At 37.0% G+C, this 19,951-nt stretch overlaps 1 protein-coding gene across 3 annotated transcripts in view; it reads right to left on the bottom strand.

The window, feature by feature from the left end:
• The window catches only part of ITGA9 (integrin subunit alpha 9), a 5,160,704-nt gene that overhangs the window by 3,424,719 nt on the left and 1,716,034 nt on the right, over window positions 1-19,951 (bottom strand). For all 3 annotated transcript variants that reach the window (XM_044065011.1, XM_044065010.1, XM_044065009.1), the window contains exon 12: window positions 17,411-17,501. In XM_044065011.1, the coding sequence (XP_043920946.1) occupies window positions 17,411-17,501 (91 nt within the window). The remainder of the gene's footprint in view (window positions 1-17,410; window positions 17,502-19,951) is intronic.

Here is a 19,951-nt window from a genome sequence, read left to right as displayed (position 1 = left end):
TGTACCTTTTATTCTTGATTGTGTTGCTTGTACTTCATCATATGTATGCTTACTAACCCTTTCCTGTCTACAATCTCCTATAGCCATTCCACAAAAAGGCAATCACAATTCTTAAATCTTTAACTACATGGCATTAACTGTTTATGTCATCCCTGGGTTTTGCTGTCTATTATGCAGCCAGTGAATCTTAAAATTTTACTACTGAAAGAACTGTACCATGTAACTGCAATGGACCCCCCTGAAGTCGCACCATGCTGTAGAAAATTTGCTGTTGATGCTTTGGCCAAATAAATAATACTGTGTTTCATTCATTCTCACTGTACGCATTGTAAATAGTGTCTATTAACCTATACTATACTAATGCTCTGTAATGTAATAACACTGTACATACACTTGACTATAAAGTGTATAATCATATATCTGTATTTCATCTCTGTATTCATACCCTGTTAACCTTTCTACACGTGTTTCCTAAACTTTGTCACCTTGATTGTTATTATTTATTGTTCTCTAGTCTGTAACTGTTTGGAGTTTTTCTCCCCAGGACTCCACTGAAAATGGACACCAGCTGTCCAGCTAGACTATCCTGGTAAACAAATGTTAAATAAAATAATATATAAAGGTGTTTTTACTAGTCGTCTTAAAACATTACATTTTCCTTTAGATCATTTCAAGTGAAGTTATATTTACTAAAATCATTCCAAGTAACTTCACAACACCCCAACAGAGCTACTAGCCTCAAACATCATGTGCAAGAACAGTACAATTGGCATAAGTGACAGAAAACTTGCATCTGAAATGAAAGTTCATAGGTAATTACAAGGTGACTGACCTCTGAGGATCTTAAGAAGCTTAGCCTTACATTTCCATGCTATATATTATTTCTCATGGTTTGTGTTTTGCATTTAAATAACCTAGAGGTGGACACCTACATGGTTCCCTGCTGATGTGGGACAATGGTGTTAAACTGAGGGATGGGATGAATTTGTGATTACCCATCCATTCAAGTAAATCATGTATGAATAGAGTAAGACAAGTACTTTGCTTTATGTGGCATGTAAGATGGTTCTCATGGAAGCATTATACACTAATGTGTTCTATTTAGTTTCCAAAAGAGCTTGAGATCTCTTAAATGGGTGCTTATGATACCATTCTGCTGGCAAAAGTGTAACAGATTTGACAGAATAAGGTGTGTTGTAGCCCTATACACAACACAGATGTTACCTTTCAGTAGCCTGTATGATACTTTGAAGAAAGGCAAGGCTTTGACATGGTATGCACAGTTTATACAATTTGGTTGTTCGAGTTGCAATAAGTGTTTGGACAACTACATACTGAAAAGGGTATTATACTCCCTGATTTGATGAGTACAGAGAAATGATTACATCCCACTATATGGACACAATACTTTTAGATATAAGCTGTGATATGAAAAAAGAATTCCTTTCAAAAGTGGATACTTGGTAATCAAAGCACAGTTCGTTGTCAATATAGGCTCCCATATGCTTAACAGCTGATTTTCAGGAGTGGGTTGTCAATGGAATAATTATGTGAAAACTCATGCTTGCTGAAAGAAACATTATACACTTCTTGACATTTAGTTTTAGTCCATGGTTTTGACACCAGCTATTTGTTTGGGACAGGCCCTCTTGTAGGATCTTGGAGTCCTTTGGGGAGTTTATGATGGGACCACCTTTGCAGTCATTTATAAACTTGGTCAGCAACAAATCCTTAACACTAGCTTTGACCTCTAAGTAGTGAATGCCAAAGATGAGTGGCCCAAAGACTGAACCTGGAGTACACCATTAGTGATAAATTATTTTGGAGGAAGAAGAACTGCCCAGCCTAATTTCCTAGGTTCTATTTGTGAGCAGGTTTGCTCTCTTGTGAGTTATGTCAGGGCTGACATTTAGCTGGAAGGATTTATCTATGATGAGTGTGTGACAGTGTTGAATGGTTTTGTGAGGTCTAGATATTTGGTGTGCACTGTTTTGCTCTCAACCATTCCTTCAATAATTATTTTGAAGGCATCAACCAGGTTATGTATATAGGATCTGCCCTTGACAAATTTGAAATGGACTGGGTTGAGACTGTGTAGGTTACTTATATCCTTATTTATTAATTCCATAATGATTCTTTCCATAGTCTTACAGACAAAACTGGTCAGGCTTATGGTTCCAAAATTATCTAGTTCCACTGAAGCCCCACCTTTATGCAAGTGAATGAGTGCTGTACTACACTTATCCAGCACAAAGCTTGCTTTGAGTCTGATAGCTTTTGTAAGGAATCAGGCAAGTAATGTTTCAGGATGACCTGTAGGCAGCCTGGCATGTTAGCTGGCCCCAAAAATGCAGTGTCATTGGCCTTCAATAGCACAGGAGAACTTACTTTTGTGTGATTTGAGGGGATACATACATATGATCTGGAAATATTGGAAAGGAGAAGAAGGTGAAGTTTGAGCTACATTTATCCAATAGTAGACTGACTATGGCAACTAGGTTTGAGTATGTGATATTAATTATCAACTCTACACAGTAGTGGCCATTTACATGATAATTTTAACATAATTAAGGTAGGCTTTGTGGTGGCTATTTATTACCTCATATCTGTCTTTGGTTGATTTGATCAATGTCCAGATTCCTGGTATAGTTGATCTAGAGTGATTTTGGCATCTTGAGAGTTAGATTTATGTTTGTGTGCAATGCTTTTGTTTTATTACATCCTGGCTATACCCACCATAGGGGTTTAGTTTTGAAATTTTCTTTGTAATTATTTCTGAGGGCAAATATATCTGTTCAGTTACTTACATGTGCATAGAATTTGGCAGTGAAGTATTCCACATAAGCAGTGGGTCATCAAGATGTACAATTTGTTTGAAAATCGATATTAACTTTGTCCTTTTTCTTACTATATGGATACTTGCATGAAAGGCCTAGAGTTGATACAAGTTGACATGTTACACACTATTAGGGAACGCTGGCACATAGCAAATTCACCAAAGTAAAAAAAGCATTTAATATTCTGTATTCATAAGGATATTTAAAGAAAAGAAGTGTTTCAACAAACCACAGATTGTACAAATAAGTTTTGGATCCTTAATTTTCTTCACTCTTCGATTAATAGATGTGCCATCTTGCCTTCACTCATTTACCAGCCTCAAAGCACTTGGTATACTTGGCAGTGCAGTAACTGCGTGATGCTCATAGACAATGAACTACTACTTATCTCATCATAAATTGCCTCTGAAAAATGCAATTATTTAGCTAGGACTCAAATATTTCTCTCACAAAAGAACACAGTCTGTGAGCACTACACACCTTCATAGCACGCTACACACATACATGGAAATTTTCTTATGCTGAGGCTGTAAAAAGTAATTTTCTAAGTCTCCAAGGTTAAGCAGGACTCAATACGAATGAAACTTAAACAACACAACACATACATCACATCTATACTGGAGTCACCAGGAAAACAAACCTGCACAAAACCCAGTGCACTTAAACCTTTACTAATAAAAATGTACTGATGACTGGTGACTCCACAGTAGGATACACATACACACACACACACTGTCTCTCCCTCTCACTCCACTCCAGCAAGGTTGGACAAAACTAGGGTGATGTTGTGTTTTCTGTCAGATGCCAAGATCTCTGATATTTCAAAGGCCTTGAAAACTCTTAAGATGAATAAGTATGGCTATGACATGGCTGTGGCCTACATGTGTATAAATGACCTGGCATTCAAAACACCGAGGGACATGCAGAGAGACATTTCTGAGATCTCCATGCATATTACAAATGCTGAAAAGACTCTGATATTTACTGCAATCCTTCCTTCTCCACAAATTATGCTGAGATACAAAGAAAATATGCTTTTTTTCAAAAACTAGCCAAATAACTAGTGTTATTCAAGGTAGAGCCAATATGTGAGATGAGTTGCTGCATAGACCTACTTGATTCACAAAGGATGGCTTGCACCTCTCATTCCAGGGATGGCACATACTGGCTAAAGTTTTTGCTCTCCCCATAGTGCCAGCCATGTCTTTAGATAAGATGGGAATTTTGGTGGAGTATCCATATTTGTTAAAGACCACATTTCCTCAGAGCACATTCCAAGATACCCACAAGCTCAACTTACTGAAATTTAACTCACTCTAAATAAAAAACAATTATCACATCATAGTATGTTGCAGAACCACTTGATGAGCCTCAAAAACAATTTCCAGTTGCTAAATATATAAAATGAGCTTCAAATACTTAAAAACTCCTGAGTGACTTTGACTACCCATCAAAAAACTGGGAGAGCAACACTTCAAATGTAGATTATGCTCAAAAAATCCTTGAGTTCATAAACAAAAATTCCCTGCATTAAGTAGTCAGAGTCCACTAGAGAACACAATATTCTTGACCTGTTCCTTACAACTACAACCTCATTATGCACTGTCCTACTGGTATACCCTTCCCCAGTCAAGTCTGATGACAAACTGGCACTCTTCTCCTTTAAAATCTCCAAAACATTAGTGCAAACGTGAGTAATTTAAGACTTCCTATGTACAAACCTCCTGCAATTCTATGATGAAGTCCCGATTTTCAAGTGTAACTATAACCCCAGAATGTTGACACTTCTAGTAGTTATGCAAATCAATTCTATGCTAACACAGAAACCTGTATTAAGCTGACAGTCCCTAAAAGAACTAAACAAAAATAAAAATAAGAAGTATTGGCTGGTGGTCCACATACAAAAATAAATACAACAAAAAGGAAATCTTGAAATACACAGCAAAACTGAAGACACCCTAATTAAGGTCAACATCAAAAAGTTATATAAGGTGCTGAAAAATACCATCAGGAAAATAAAGGCATCTGATGAACATAGGATGGCATGGGAAGCTACGGTTAATTCGAAAAAAAACTAACCCAGTTCGGCAGTTAGAACCCAATAAAGACAAACACATAAATGCCAGAAATATATAAACACCAAATACATACCAAACAGGAACAGCACTAAAAACTTTAATAAAGGAACAATAAAATATCAAGAGCTTTTTTTCCACTTCACCTAACTTCATCAGAATACCTTATACAATATACTATTTCACTTAAATAGCAGCAAACCACCTACTATTGGTTATTTAACAAAATGAAATAAAAGGCTCATTGGTTCCAAATCCTTTGGAAGTAACAGTTGCACATCACAATGAAAAACAGGCATTCCATGTATAATACTAAAAACAATTATACTAAAAAACATAAATTCACAAATACAGCAAATCAACATAAAGTACATGATATTATGTATATGTGTATTACTACACAAAAAACGTATAAATGCCAGAAATATATAAACACCATATAAAGCACAAGCCATCAGTACTTTACAGCCCTTTTTTGGGGGGCTGGAACAAGGGACACACAGTCGTTTAACCCAGTGTAGTGGGGGGGGGTGTAAGCTTCCAGTTGTATCTGCTAAATTAACTCATGATACTCCAAAACATTTTCCCATTCATCCCCCTCTCAAAGGGTTTCTCTTGTTCCAAAACCCAAAACCTAAACCTAGCTTGTGCAGAATTCAGAGTGTGTCTAATCAGAACATTAGTATCCTTCCTTTTGTTGATATCACATACACACTCATATGTTTTCTGTTTTAATCTCCTTTCCGTCTTCCCAACATAATAAGACCAACATTCTGTGCAATAGGACAGATATATCACCCCATTGGAAACACAGCTAAAATAACCATTAGGTATTAACTTCTAACTTATCCCTGGTATTTGCAATTCTGAGGAATTTGCAAGAAAAGGGCAAAGGGACATAACCCACACTTGAAGGTGCCTTTTTTTACTTTGGATATTAGTGGAACTTCCACCTGACCTGCCCACGAACCATGACCAGATTCAAAGACATTTTTCATATTGGGGCCCCTTTTAAAACTGAACTTTAAAGGGCTTGAAAAAACTTTTAAACTATTCAGCGTATTAGCAAACAGCTCCCAATACTTAATAATATCCTGCACTTTCTTGGTGTCTATTATAATTTAATACAAAAAATATTTCTTTATTCATATATCCAATATTTCCCCTGACACTCCGGCCCTACAACACTATTATTAAAATTCAATAATATAGCAAGAACCCATGCCTGGGTGTGGGTAATGTGGGATTTACCCATGATTGGCGTGGTTTGGTCCCGAGGGCGAAGCCCGAGGGACCAAACAAAGACAACCATGGGTAAATCCCGCATTACCCACACCCAGAAGTGGGTTATTGCTATTATACTATGACATTATTTAAGAAAAGAAATAATTACTTTTCTTAAATAATGGCATTGTATAATGCCTCTTTGCTGCCCTTCCGCAGCTGTCTGATATCCACGGCAGTTCTGATGTACTGTGCATGCCTACGCAGTACATCAGAGCTGTGGCCAAAAGCAACGGAGAAAGCAAGATCTCCATTGCTTTTTACTGTTTCGCTATGTTAAATGGGTTTAACATAGCAAGACAGCTTTAAAATAAGAGATGTCCGTTGCTTATTTTAAAGCTGTCTCGCTATGTTAAACCCATTTAACATAGCGAGACAGGTTTAAAAAAAAAAGCAACGGAGAAAGCAAGATCTCCGTTGCTTTTTACACACTGTGTCACTATGTTAAAGGAGTTTAACATAGTGAGACAGCTTTAAAAAAAGCAACAGAGCTCTCCGTTGCTTTTTTTAAACCTGTGTCGCTAGGTTAAACTCTTTTAACATAGCGAGACAGTGTTTTAAAAGAGACTTATAGTAATGGAAAAAGTCCGGGCGACCGGACCTTTTTCCATTAGTATAAGTCGATTTACAACATGCACGCTGGCCAATCAGCATGCACGTTTTGGAATATTAATGGGGGGGTCATGGTATAATGGAAGATAATTTTATTCCATCCCTGTAAAATCTCTTCTTTAGTGGACTCGATAAGAAATCTAGGGTATCCTCTAGCTGTAAATAACCCTTCAATGTAATTCAATTCATCCATTAAGTCTTCCCTAAGGGTGGTCATACGTACCGCTCACACCATCGGGCCTTTCACAATGTTATTTTTTTGAAAGTAAGGATGGTCATTGTTATAATGCAAGTATGAATCTGAAAAATGTTCTTTCCAATAAAGTCTTGATATATACCTTCTGTTAACAATATCCTTAAGAATTTTAACAACTAAAAATGCATTTCTACCAATCCAACATTATAATTAAATATCAAGAATTCCATGGTACTATTAATATAATTCATCAATTACATTTAAAGGACCCTTCTAAATAATAAAAATATAGCCCAAAAAATGAAAATAAACTCTAATATGTTCATAATAACTGGATTTAAAAATGTAATGTTCCCAAAACAATTTTGGCAAATATGGGGGCAGTGGATGTCCTATGGCAACACCATCGACTTGTTTAAAAAGCTCGCCCTGAAAGAGAAGAAAATTATTTTTCAGGATCAACTCCATATTCTCTAATATTAATCTAAAGACTTGTTGTGCCAGGAACTCCAATCCCATTAAAACTTCCTCAAACCAAGTTAATCCTACACTGTGAGGAATAACACTAAAAATATCTTTCATATCAATGGTAATAAAACAATAACTAGCATCATGCTACGGATAATTGTAAATCCTTTACTACTTAAATCAGGAAGTTATGAAATAATACAAAACACTGCTCTGAACTTATACAGAATGGCATTAACTACTGTGATCCAGTGGATATTGTTAATACATTAGCAGGCAAATGCAGGGCAAATTTCACTCCAGAGACATATATATATAAAACTCACATACCCAAAGGATCTCAACCCCCACCTTCATTAATGAACACTTGCTTAAAAGTACTCTATAAACCTAAAACTACATCTTCTATGGGACCTCATAACACACCTGGCGGCCTGCTGAGCAGCACTAAACAGGTGCTGGTGGGCTTTCCCCTAGAGCTATTCAATTGGAGCTTCTTTACCATTTTTGTCACTGATGTATGATGCTAAGCAGCTGTGATGCCATATCACAAGGGCAGTCCCACCACAGACCACAGAAATTAAAGAGCCATCAGCCTGATGTGCTTGATAAAGTACAGCATTAAAAAGTTTATAAGACCTGACCCCCAGCTGTATGTTTTTAATGAGGGTAAATCCCATTTAATACATTTTTTAAGAAGTTGACACAAGGCATGGACTATCGTCATGCTAATTATACAACATATCTTGACCTTGCCAAAGCATTTTATACCACACTACATGATAGTATATTTAACAAGGTAAATGTACACCTGAAGCCAAGTGCAGGTTGCTGAGAAATGTGTTTGTAGATTTATTTGGAAGCACTGTTGAGTTTTACTGGCATCAAGTAGAAGTATATCATCTGTGTACATAGTAATATTAACCTGTGGTAAGTTAATACTCTTCTATGGTCTATAAATATGGCAACATGATGAGACAGCATATTATAGTTACCCAAGACTGATAAGGAATAGTGATCTTTAGAAGCATGCGTAGTCTAAAAGTAATAGTAAAGAATGTGTACAATACTTTTTTATCTAGTGTATTTCTCTGCAATTTTCTTTCTAAAGTCATATTTATGATGCATGTTTCTTTCTCAAAAGTTAACATTTTAATGTTTTATTTCAATGGTGTCAACTATGTTGCTGTCAGTTATTATGAGTACTCTGCATCATTAAAATAAAAAAAATCATGGAAGTCACCAGAGCACTCCTAGGGACCCCAAACATGAATATCAATATAGCAAAGGTGAAAACCTTAGCAGTAGGATGCCACTCATGGTCCACTGACTTGGACCTTCTCTGGCTATCTGTCCATACAGTTCACTCATCTGGAAGATGTGCTTCCAGTAATCTTACTGCCAGAGCCTGATTCTGGTCCTTTCACGTCACTTGTATTCTGCACAGGTGGCAACATAATATGTTTGTGTGTGTGTGTGCACTTGTGTGTGTACCCATTTCTTTATTCGCATAAATAGCTAGTTAAAGACACCACTGAACTCTGCATTTTTAGGGGTTACCTGGTCCTGAGGGCCCCCAATCATAGCAAGTTATTTTATTTTGATATTTTGTTAACATGCTTGTTAAACCAACAAAACTTAGTTTGGAAATCTTGGACACTGTGACAAAATAACCAAACCAAAGCAAAGAGCAAAATATGATCTCTACACAAGATAATTTGTAAAAAAAAACATAATGGCATAGAACAGCATAAAACATGCAGAGTTTATTATTAACTTTATTATTAAGTGCTTTCATCCACCTTACAGTCATGGACTTCATTAGAACACATACCTTGTGTAGAGGTCATAATTTGCACCTTGTGTTGGTTTGGTTATTTTGTCTACTTTCACAAGGCAATTTCCTTTTTCTGGTTTGTAAATCTTGGATACTTAACATGTAAGTTGAATAATAACTTTGACAGGATGAAGAATTTTAAGGATTGGCAGTGCTAATTCTTTAAAATTCTATCTCTAGTTATAGCAATGTTAACTATATATATGGGTACTGATTTTCTCATTTGAGGGGCCTCATGACTTTATTAAATGTTTTACAACTGATATAACCACCTTGACTGAGTTACAAATCCTGCTGTAACCCACTAAAACTAATGTGCAATTTGTTAATAAGGTTACCCCCTTTGCAAGAGGCAAAACAATCAAGCCTTTTTGCTCTACCATTTGTCCTGCTTACTCCACCCCCTTGCTATACTACTGCATGATGCAAATGAGCATCTCTGCTCATCACTATAGACAGCAGAATGTCTTAATTTTTAACTGATCAACCTCAGACATTATCACATCATGCTGGAATGATGCTTGAACCAAAGTCAATATCCTGAGATGGTGACTTTAGAAACTTCAGTTCTCAGGTTTGTAAAGTCATTTTCCCCAACTGTCTACATGTGGCAACTCTTGTTTATGACTGGAGGCACAGTTTAATTAATCTTACTGGTGATCCCTTGACTCCATTAACTCTGCCATTAACTACTTAGCCTGTTGATGCCTCTTGATTCTATTAATATTGCTAAGGGAGTCTTACTTCTTTTTTGTTTCACTTTTTTTTTAATTTTTACAAGTCTTTTGGGTTTAACACCATGACAGGAATGAACCTCATTACCAAGTCAAAGTATGATTAAAGTTCATGAAAATAGTATTTTTCAATCTTTGATGTTAGCCAGAAGTGCTCTTCGCAGCACCCACAATATGCCCAGTAATGACGCCTTTGCAATTCGTATGGAGTTACATGTATCGGTACATATCTGAATATGATTGCAGATTCTTTTTTCTAAGGCCCATTGCTCCTACTACAGCTGGAACTGTCTGGGTAACTGTCTTCCGTATTGATCTTTTTACTGGCTGCAAATCCTGATGTTTTATAACTGTGTCTCTCTGTACACAAGACATTGTAGTCACCGGGTGTAGTGATTTCAATAATAAATGCTACTTTTGTCTTCTTTTCATGAACCACTACATCTGGTTTTCTTGCATCAATCTTTTGAACTGTTGGTAATGGGTAATCCCATGTGATGTAGACCATCATTTTCTATCATGCTTTGTGGCTCATGTTTCCAATGTTTTTCAGCTGCTTCAGTGTTATAATGTTTGCACAATCCCCAGTGCAACAGTCTTGCCACATTGTTATGGCTTTAGTTCATCTGCTATTAGTATGTCACAATCAGCAACAACATGTGCAACTGTTTCCAGTTCTGTTTTACAAAACCTACATTTGTCTGTTTTTCCCACATTTTCAATGGACTTTGTAAACCAACATGTAAGTAAGTCCACTATTTTGGGCCACCAATATTAACCTTACATTCTTTGGTTTGAATTCGCTTCGCCTTAACCATTCTTGAGGTTTTTCCAGGAGTTTTCTATACTCATAACTATATTAATGCATTTTTCACATTTGTTGCCCCCTCACCTGATCCTCTCCCTTATATTCTTTCTTTTGTTTTTTTAGCACATTCAGTTGCTGCCTGATTTTTATCTACTTCTGGTTTGATTTCCATTCCCACATGAAGCAGATATGCTTCTGCTAGACTAAGCACAGAAGTCATCTTCAATTTATTCTCCTCATGTTCATCTTAGGTTTATTCTCCTCATGTTTCAAAATGTTCACTATGTTTGGGTTTTATGAGGTCAGCAGATACATGTGCAGTCTCATGATTGCAGATATATACATGTAATTAATTTCAAGGAGACCCATACCTCCTTCAGAATGGGGAATATATAATCTTGGTATGCAATGAGTTTTTGTAAATTATTTGATGAGCATGAAGCATCCTTCTTGTTTTCTTGTCTAATTTATCCAACACCTTTTGGGGCCAGTTAATCACTCCAAAACCATAAGTTAGACATGAAGAGCAAATTGGTTTATAGCTTTACAAAATGAGCCAGACTTCCAAGCACCCAATGATCTTCTCAAACACCAAAGTGTTCAAAATTAACTGTGCCAGCAGCAACAAATAAGTAGACAGCAAATAGTCCAAAATATATTTAATTAAAGCACTTTTCATTTGCATAAGTGTGCAAACTTCCTCAGAATTAACTCATAATACCATAAAAACAGGTTTTATACAATGAACTTAATTGTTCTGTACAAATTAGTTACCTCAAAGGTAATCACTTAAAATTTAAAGGTACAAAACCTTAAAACATACAGGAAAATTACCTGCTATTAAATACTGAGAAGTAAATACTAACAGACAACAAATAACAAGTGTTGCAATATATGGAAAACATCCTACATTTTACAAAAGCCTTTATAATACAAATAACCATGAAATTAGGATGGTATGTTATGAAAATAAAAACATTATTAACAAATAAAACAATAATTCTTACACATAATTTTAAAAATTAAAACATGAAAGCAATAATAATAATATAAACCTAAAATCATTGTAAATGCACTTATTCAGTATGCATAAGCAACTATTAAAGGCTAAATGCTATCTTTTAAGACTAAAAATACTTAAAAGGCAAGCAATAGAGCATGCCTCATTTAAACCAGGAGAATGATAAGATTCCAACCTGATTTGCCACTGAAGTTCAAGAGCTAACAATTTTAACGCAGCAGGGCCCCCTCTAATATCATTATGCACTTGGTCAATCCCAATGAATTTAAATTGATGAGTGGGATAATCTAAAATATGTTTAGCAAGTGCATTGGTTGTCTTTAATTTCCTAATGGCATATTGGTGTTCATAAATGCGTTCTCTGAACTTTCGTTCAGTTTTCCCCACATAATGAGCATGACAATTCTGACATTGCGCTAAGTATACCACCATCTTCAAATTACAAGTTAATCTATGCTTGAGTTTGAATACATGCTTACTAACTGTAAACCTGTTGGATTCAATAATGAATTTGCAGTAATTACAGTTATGGCATTTAAACATCCCTGGACTTCTGAAAGGATGACAACTGGTATAATGCAGTAAAGTATTAGAATGCGTCGGTTTCCTGTATATCCTTGATGTAAAACAGGATGACTGAGGAATGGAGAAAATGTGTTTTGGTACCAATTTTTAAGAATAAGGGTTATGTGCAGAGCTGCAGTAACTACATAGGGATTAAACTGATCAGTTTACAAGAGGGTAGTGAGACCAGCTATATTATATGAATTGGAGACAGTGGCACTGACAAAAAGGCAAGAGTTAGAGCTGGATGTGGCAGAGTTAAAGATGTTAAGATTTGCAATGGGTGTGATGAGGGTGGACAGGATCAAGAATAAGTATATTAGAGGGTCAGCCCAGGTTGGAAGGTTTGGAGACAAAGCCAGAGAGGCAAGATTATGTTGGTTTGGACATGTGCTGAGGAGGGATGCTGAGTATATTGGGAAAAAGATGCTAAGGATGAAACTACCAGGTAACAGGAAAAGAGGAAGGCCTAAGATAAGGTTTATGGATGCGGTGAGAGAGGACATGCAGGTGGTTAATGTGACAGATCAAGATGCAGAGGACAGAAAGAAATGGAAACAGATGATCCGCTGTGGCGACCCCTAACGGTAACAGCCAAAAGAAGATGATGATTAATGTATCCTATTTACTTCTGTTATATCGCACAAATATCTATGGAGGGTCCTAATTATGTGTTCATATGTTTTATCAAACTTCTAACTTTTTGGGTTTTGTTGACCTTCTGCAGTCTATTTCTCAATACGTCTATCCATCTCTATTAAATTAAGCAACTCGTCTCTAAGATCATTTTCTTCTAAAATGAGGGCATACTCTTTGTTCTCTACTGCGGGCATTCTATAGAAAGTTCCAGAGCATCTTCTTGTGCCAAGTTCTCTTCAGTTTTACTCTGTGTCATCCACTGCTCTTTCATATAGGAACTCACTGGTCTATCACTCCACAACATTGACTGTGTTAGAGTTGCCAGGGTTTCCTGCTCTTTCCCTTGCTATATAGCTCCAACTGAATATATGTACTGGTTTCCTATGGGAGGCTCCAAAGTATCTTCATATGTCAACTGATTAGATGCATCTTGCTTCAATGGTATCTCCTTAATTTGTGTATCCCTTGCTCTGTCCTGTTGTGTTATCTGATTTAAATTTTCTACACTAAATCCTTCACTTTGCAGGTAATCCATAACCTCAGTTTCTATTTCTTTAACTTTTCCATTACTAATCCTCTTTTCTACTTTTCCTCTTTGTTTTCTTATTTTTTGTACTGTAAAATTTTCCATATTCAGATGTCTTTGCCTGTATTTCTCTTCAAATATCTTTGGTGCTGCTCTTTTTGCATTGATTAGTTTTGTTTTCATCTTTGCATAAATATTGCACTATATTAACTCTCTTTTTCTTTCCCATGTTCATATTTCTTCTTCAGCTGTCTCCTGCCCCTGGTTTCCCCTTACTTTCTGGACTAGTTGTTCCATCATGCTGTGATATGACCTGTGTTAGACTTTCTACAATGAATCCTTCACTTCACAAACAAACCACAACTTAAATTTCTACTTGACTAATCTTGTGTTCTACATTCCCTCTCTGTGATATTATTGTTTTACTGTGAAATTTTCCATATCTGGGTGCCTCTGTCTGTATTGTCTTCTAATATCTTTGGAGCTGCCTTTTTGTGTTGATTAATTTGGCTTTCTCCTTTGCATAAATATTGCACCATATCAGATCTCTCTTTCTTTCCCATGTCCATATTTCTTTTCTATACCCTTCAAATGTCTCTAAATTTTGTTCTTTAAATTTTCACACTTCCTTAGCCACTTCTTTTTCTAAAAAGCACAATGTTTCTTAGTCTATATAGTGTTTTTCATGGATCTGTTGTACTTGAAGCTTCTGACGTTTTTTCTAGTGGAAGTATTTTTCTTTCCTTTAATTTCTCTCAGTCTTTTTGCATAACTTTTATCTGGAAATTTTGGGCTTCTTGCATAATAGCAGCAATTCATAATTTCTTTCTTATCCTCAATAGTCCACTCTATCATCTGTAAGGCTTACTTTTGGCCTATCAGTTTTTGTGATTTTTGTGGACTGCTACTTCCTTCTACAACAGAGGGGTCATCCTCCCCCTGGACCTGGCCTAGTTTGTTCTGTGTTATATGAACCGAGTCTGCTCAGACATCAATTACTTTGTTAATCCTGCTACACTCCTATATTCTCTTAATCCCCTTGAAATCCTCTTCCCATTAATCTTGCTAGAGATATACTGATTTTGTTACATCTGATCCCCAAATCCATCATTTCTCAGGGTTGTTGCTTGACTTCTTTAGTTCTGCTATACCTGTCTGAGTTCATTAATTCTGTTATGACTTTGTCAGGTCTGCTGGGGGTCTCAGAACTATAAAGCTGACCTTGTTTCCTTTTCACATATTAGAAATTATTAATGTGAAACAATATTTGACTAGTTCTTCTACTCAGAAACAACCACAGTTTATTTGGTCAGCTGATCAATTGAAGCAATCATATTATTTTTGCTTTTGTTTTGTCTGTATAAAAAATAAAATAAGTATTTTTGTTGAAAGTACTAGTGAAGTTTGGCACATAATCATCTTGAAATTTTATGTTGCATAAACCAAGAGAAATGTATACTTACTCACGGTGTGCTAGCTTATTTGATGTATTTTGACTACTGAGTTTTCCTTATTTTTTTTGGCTAACATATATGGTAATAATATAATGGTAAGTGTGGTAATTTAATTTGCTTACATTTAATAGGGGTATATAAGGAGAACAATACTGTATATTACCTGATTAAACTATTCCTATCTTACTCATGAATGATTCCATGAATGTTTTTTGTCTGTGGTGAACTGGTCAGTTAGAATGAGACAATGAACTGTAACAAGTAATGATGCAAATAATGTTTTAAGAAGATCATGGTGCTGATCAGGTGAACGTTATTAGCATCCATGGGTATGAATGAATGTGGAGTGACTGTGCATTCCATTAGGTAGTACATTCAACTCATAAAGAGACAGGAATTAGACTGGATATACATTGTATCTACACGTAACAATAAATGCTTATGATCTTCAGGATTAATCAGCTTATTTAGGGTCTACGTTTTCACAAATCTTTCACAATGCAGTGTTACGGAACTGAGACAACAGAAAGACTGAAATGTCAGGAGATGTTACATCACTGGAAGATGGCAAGTATGAATGAGGCAGAATCCAAACAGTTAATGAATCCTTAGTTTCATAAGAACTATATATAATTTCAGTTCTATGGAGAAGTTTTATAACAAGTATATAAAATTTAAGTTGTAAGGTGAAGTTTTAGGAAGTATGTTGAAGTAGATTGGCTATCTTATATTGTCCTTACAAGCTGACAAGGAACACAAATCAAAATCTCTAGAAAAACCATTAATATTCTCTCTAGAAATTCTGACAGTTAACAGTAATCCCATGTACCTAAACAAAAGGATGCGATGGGAATGAAAAAGCTAAGTCAAAAATAAAAAAAATCACATCAGTATGGTCACTCACCATAATGGCATTTTGGGATACAACATAATAAAAAGATAGCTACTTATTGTGGTACAGGAACATATGTAGGCCATATCACATCAACTTAAATTAAAAATATATGCTTTTTCACTGTATGACCATTGTGGTATTTGAATTCTCTATAAGCCATCTTTTCAGACTACCAAGAGAAATGCTCATATATTAATTTCAATAAAATAAACTTAATGCTCACCACTGGACAGTCAAAGTTCTTCCCTCAATTTAGTCACTGTGCAAATCCCTCCCCCTCCCCCATTTGATCTGGGGAAAAGAGAGTTGTCAACATACTGAAATATCTATCTTGTCTATTAATACCTTTAAAAACATCAGAATTTTGTTTTCACTGTTGCTAGCCTATGAAATCCTAATTCTATAATTCTAATTTATTCACCACCCTCATTTCATTTAATTTTGTGGGTTAAATATTAATGCCTGAGCCATTCTTCAGCTTCCCAGGGCAAATAACTATTGCTCTGTCTGCATACCACTCAAAGTGCTACCTTTATGAACTTGGTCTCACATCTTTAGTTACCCAACACATTTTCAAGCTTTTTCCTGCTATCTCCATTTGTGTCATTCTGTTTTGCCTGCTCTGACAAAGATGTAAAGAAAGCTGATAAATAAAAAAACAAAAAAACAAAAAAAAAACTAAATTAAACTTAAAATTGTCCTTTCATACTTAACTTTACCTCGTGCAGAACATAATATTCAGACGAAGCTTACATATATTTCTGGAAAAAAAATCAGCTGTAAAAAATGAATACTGTAAGCAAACACACAGGTTCAGGCAAAAGGTTCATAGTACACAAGATGAGATGAAGCAAGTCCAAGGCAAAAGCAGTAAGCTGTAACAGTCAGTGACTTAGTCATATGATGCTTTGGCAAATGTTTTTCCCTTATACTCTCTTATTAAACTGAACATAACCTGCAATTATGCAAGAGATCATTCTGCTAGTCACCGAATTGTGAATTTTCCAAGGACACCATTTTCTGTGACGTGACACAGGCCTCAAGCTTTTCCCATTCTCTCCCACTGGTACCCAAGCTGAATATCTGGTGCTTGTGTCAGCTATGGCCCTCCAGTAGCGGTGAGCGTCCTGGCTTCTGGATTAATAAAAACTAATATTCAGAAGACTTACATGACTTAAGCATCAAATGTGGAAACATTCTACCAAAGTGTAACAAAATCAAAATGCAAACCAGTAGAAAAAATGGGCAGTGTGCCTCATGTGGCATGTGATTTCATGCTGTATGCCTTAAGAAGTCATGCATGCTTTTAAGTATGGCAGTTAGGGAATTTTCAGAATTGTGCTGAGCTGGAGAGTAGAACCAAATCATGACCATTGCAAGTTGTGAAGGGTCTTCAAAGTCAGATCCCTCAGCTGAAGATTTTTGCGGCATTCATTAATCAAAACTACAAAGCTGTGTACCTGGGTAGCCATTTCCATCCATATCAACCTCTCCTGAAATGGACTGTCCAAACATCTGCAGTACTGGGTTAATCCGCTGACCAGACAGTCTCTGAAACACAATTTAAGAATACATTAAATAAGATGAAAAACATTATGTACCGAATATCACCTCTTCAGTACTGATGTGTGTGTGTGTCTTATTTTGTGGAAAAATATGCAAACAACAATTTTTGGATGTAGGTTTGAAATTCCAAGAACTGGCATGCTGACACAATAACAACTATTGCAACACATCAAGGTCTACTATCAGCTGACAAACAAGCACCACACTTTCTCAATGTTCCTTAGGTCACCCCTACCCCTTCCTCCTGGTGATGACTTGATAACACAAACAGCAGAGCAGAGGAAGTGCTCACCTTTCCCAGTAGAGCGCTGAAAGGAAAGTATTATCTGACTTTAGTCATAATTTATGGCATCTTACTTACTCATTCTCCTACATCAATGCAAAATCTGATATTATGTTCTGCAACACTAATGTTGGTTTCAAAGAAGCCATTTACCCAGACTGTACAGCCATCTTAGGTTCATCTAAAAAGAAATGTGCCCTTTATCATCCACTAAGAAAACAGCCTTCCCACAGAAGCTGTTAAACACTGTGACAAGTATCCCATAAGAAATACAGCTGCATCAGACATTGAACTTTACAGCAATAGAAAAGACTGAAGTACAATTTAGCAAGATGCAGTGATTAGAGAAAAGCCATCTATTACTGGATCACAGAAAGTTACTAGGCTATTGGCCCTAAGGCTCTTATAAGAGTAGCCAAGAATTTAGCCCATGCTCTGACAAGTCAGCACCCAATGGCCCTGTCCAGTAGGGACACAGGCAGAATACCACGGGTGTATTTTCTGTTCCTAATCCAGTTATCCAGGATGTCCTTAAAAGGGTTAATGGGGTACTCTGTTTGACGTGAAGAGGGAGTCTATTCCACAAAAGGGGAGTCTCTGGGACACAAATCTGTCCGGCCAAGAGACTCTGGGACACAAATCTGTCCAGCCAACAAGTCCTATGTCACAGACCAGGTTGAGGTTGCACGTGTGGGTTACTTGCAGATATGCAGCAGTTCCATCAAGGTGGGAACTGAGATTGCTTTGTATGCCAGACAGAGGTCACCTCTGAGGAGTCTGTATGAGAGTGAGTAGAGTGACAGGGCCTTTACCCTATCTGTGTAGGGTAGATGTTTGAAGCCCTGGATTCTCCTGCTGAGGAAACTTTGTGGGCTTTCCAGCTGCTGCATGTGCTTTGTGATGTACATGCTGAAAGGGGCATTGTACTCAATAATGGGTCTTATAAGGGAAGAATACAGGGATGTTATGACCTCCTTGTCCCTGGATGAGATACCTTTACTAATGAGGTGGGCCATGTAGAAAGTTTTCCGTACAACAGAAGCAATATGGTGGGTCAAAAGTCTGTTTGCTATCAACTTGGGTGCTCAAGTCTCTTACGACTGATTGCGTGCTAAGGAACTTGTTATTAATGTGATAATTTATGGGGATGTCACTCTCCCCAAAGGGGATAATGATGCATTTTTTTGCCATTCAGTTTGAGGCCATGTTTCTGGCACCACTCATTTGTTTGGGTGACACCCTCTTGGATGATGTCCACATCACTAGGGAAAATGATGACAGTGTCCAACTTGCAGTCATTTGCAAACTTGGCCCCCCATAGCCCACTGGTTGTGGCCTGCACCTCAGAAAAATATATCCCAAACAACAGATGCCTCAAGACCCATCCCTGGGTACACCACTCATTACAGGTCTACTGCTTGAGATGGCTTCTCCTATTTTGACTACGTAGGTTCTTTCAGTAAGCCAGTTTGCTACCCATTAGGTAACATATGGATCGATGCCTACTTGAGAGAGTTTATCTATTACACCTGAGTGGAGAATAGTATCGAAGACTTTGGCCAGGTCAAGGTAGGCGGTGTGCACTGTCTTCCCCTCATCCATGATTTTGATGACTGTCTCAAGAAGTTGACCAAATTTAACAGGCATGACCTCCCCTTGACAAAACCAAACTGTTTGTGATCGAGTGTTTGGAGGTTGCCAATGTCCTTGTTAATGAGGTCCATGGTAATCTGCTCCATGGCCTTGGAGATCAGGCTAGTTAGGCTGATGGGTTTATAATTTCCTGGATATGTGGATGCACCACCTTTGTGCAAAGTGATGACAGTGGCTGTCCTCCATTTGGCTGGAATGAAGCCTGTACTCATGGGCTTGGGTTGAATGGGGTGCCTGCAAGTTCCTGCCTGAGTTCATACAGGTTGCAGCCTGGGATGTTATCAGGTTCCATGGAGGCTACATGTTTTGGCTTTGAGAAGGCTGTGATGACTTGCTCTCTAGAGATAAGGGGCTGGGGGATGTCCTGATTTACTGACACGTGGAACAGAGAGGTGAAGTTTTCACTGAACCTGTCTGACAGCAGGTTGGATATTTCTATGGTGCTTGTGTATGCGGTGTTGATCTTAGTGCTTCCTTTGAGATTGCGGACATATGTGAA

Source organism: Protopterus annectens, chromosome 3.part0 (genome assembly GCF_019279795.1).
Source record: "Protopterus annectens isolate FY-2018-M chromosome 3.part0, PAN1.0, whole genome shotgun sequence".
Classification (NCBI taxonomy): domain Eukaryota; kingdom Metazoa; phylum Chordata; order Ceratodontiformes; family Protopteridae; genus Protopterus; species Protopterus annectens.
This window is presented reverse-complemented; position numbering and strand designations above follow the sequence as displayed.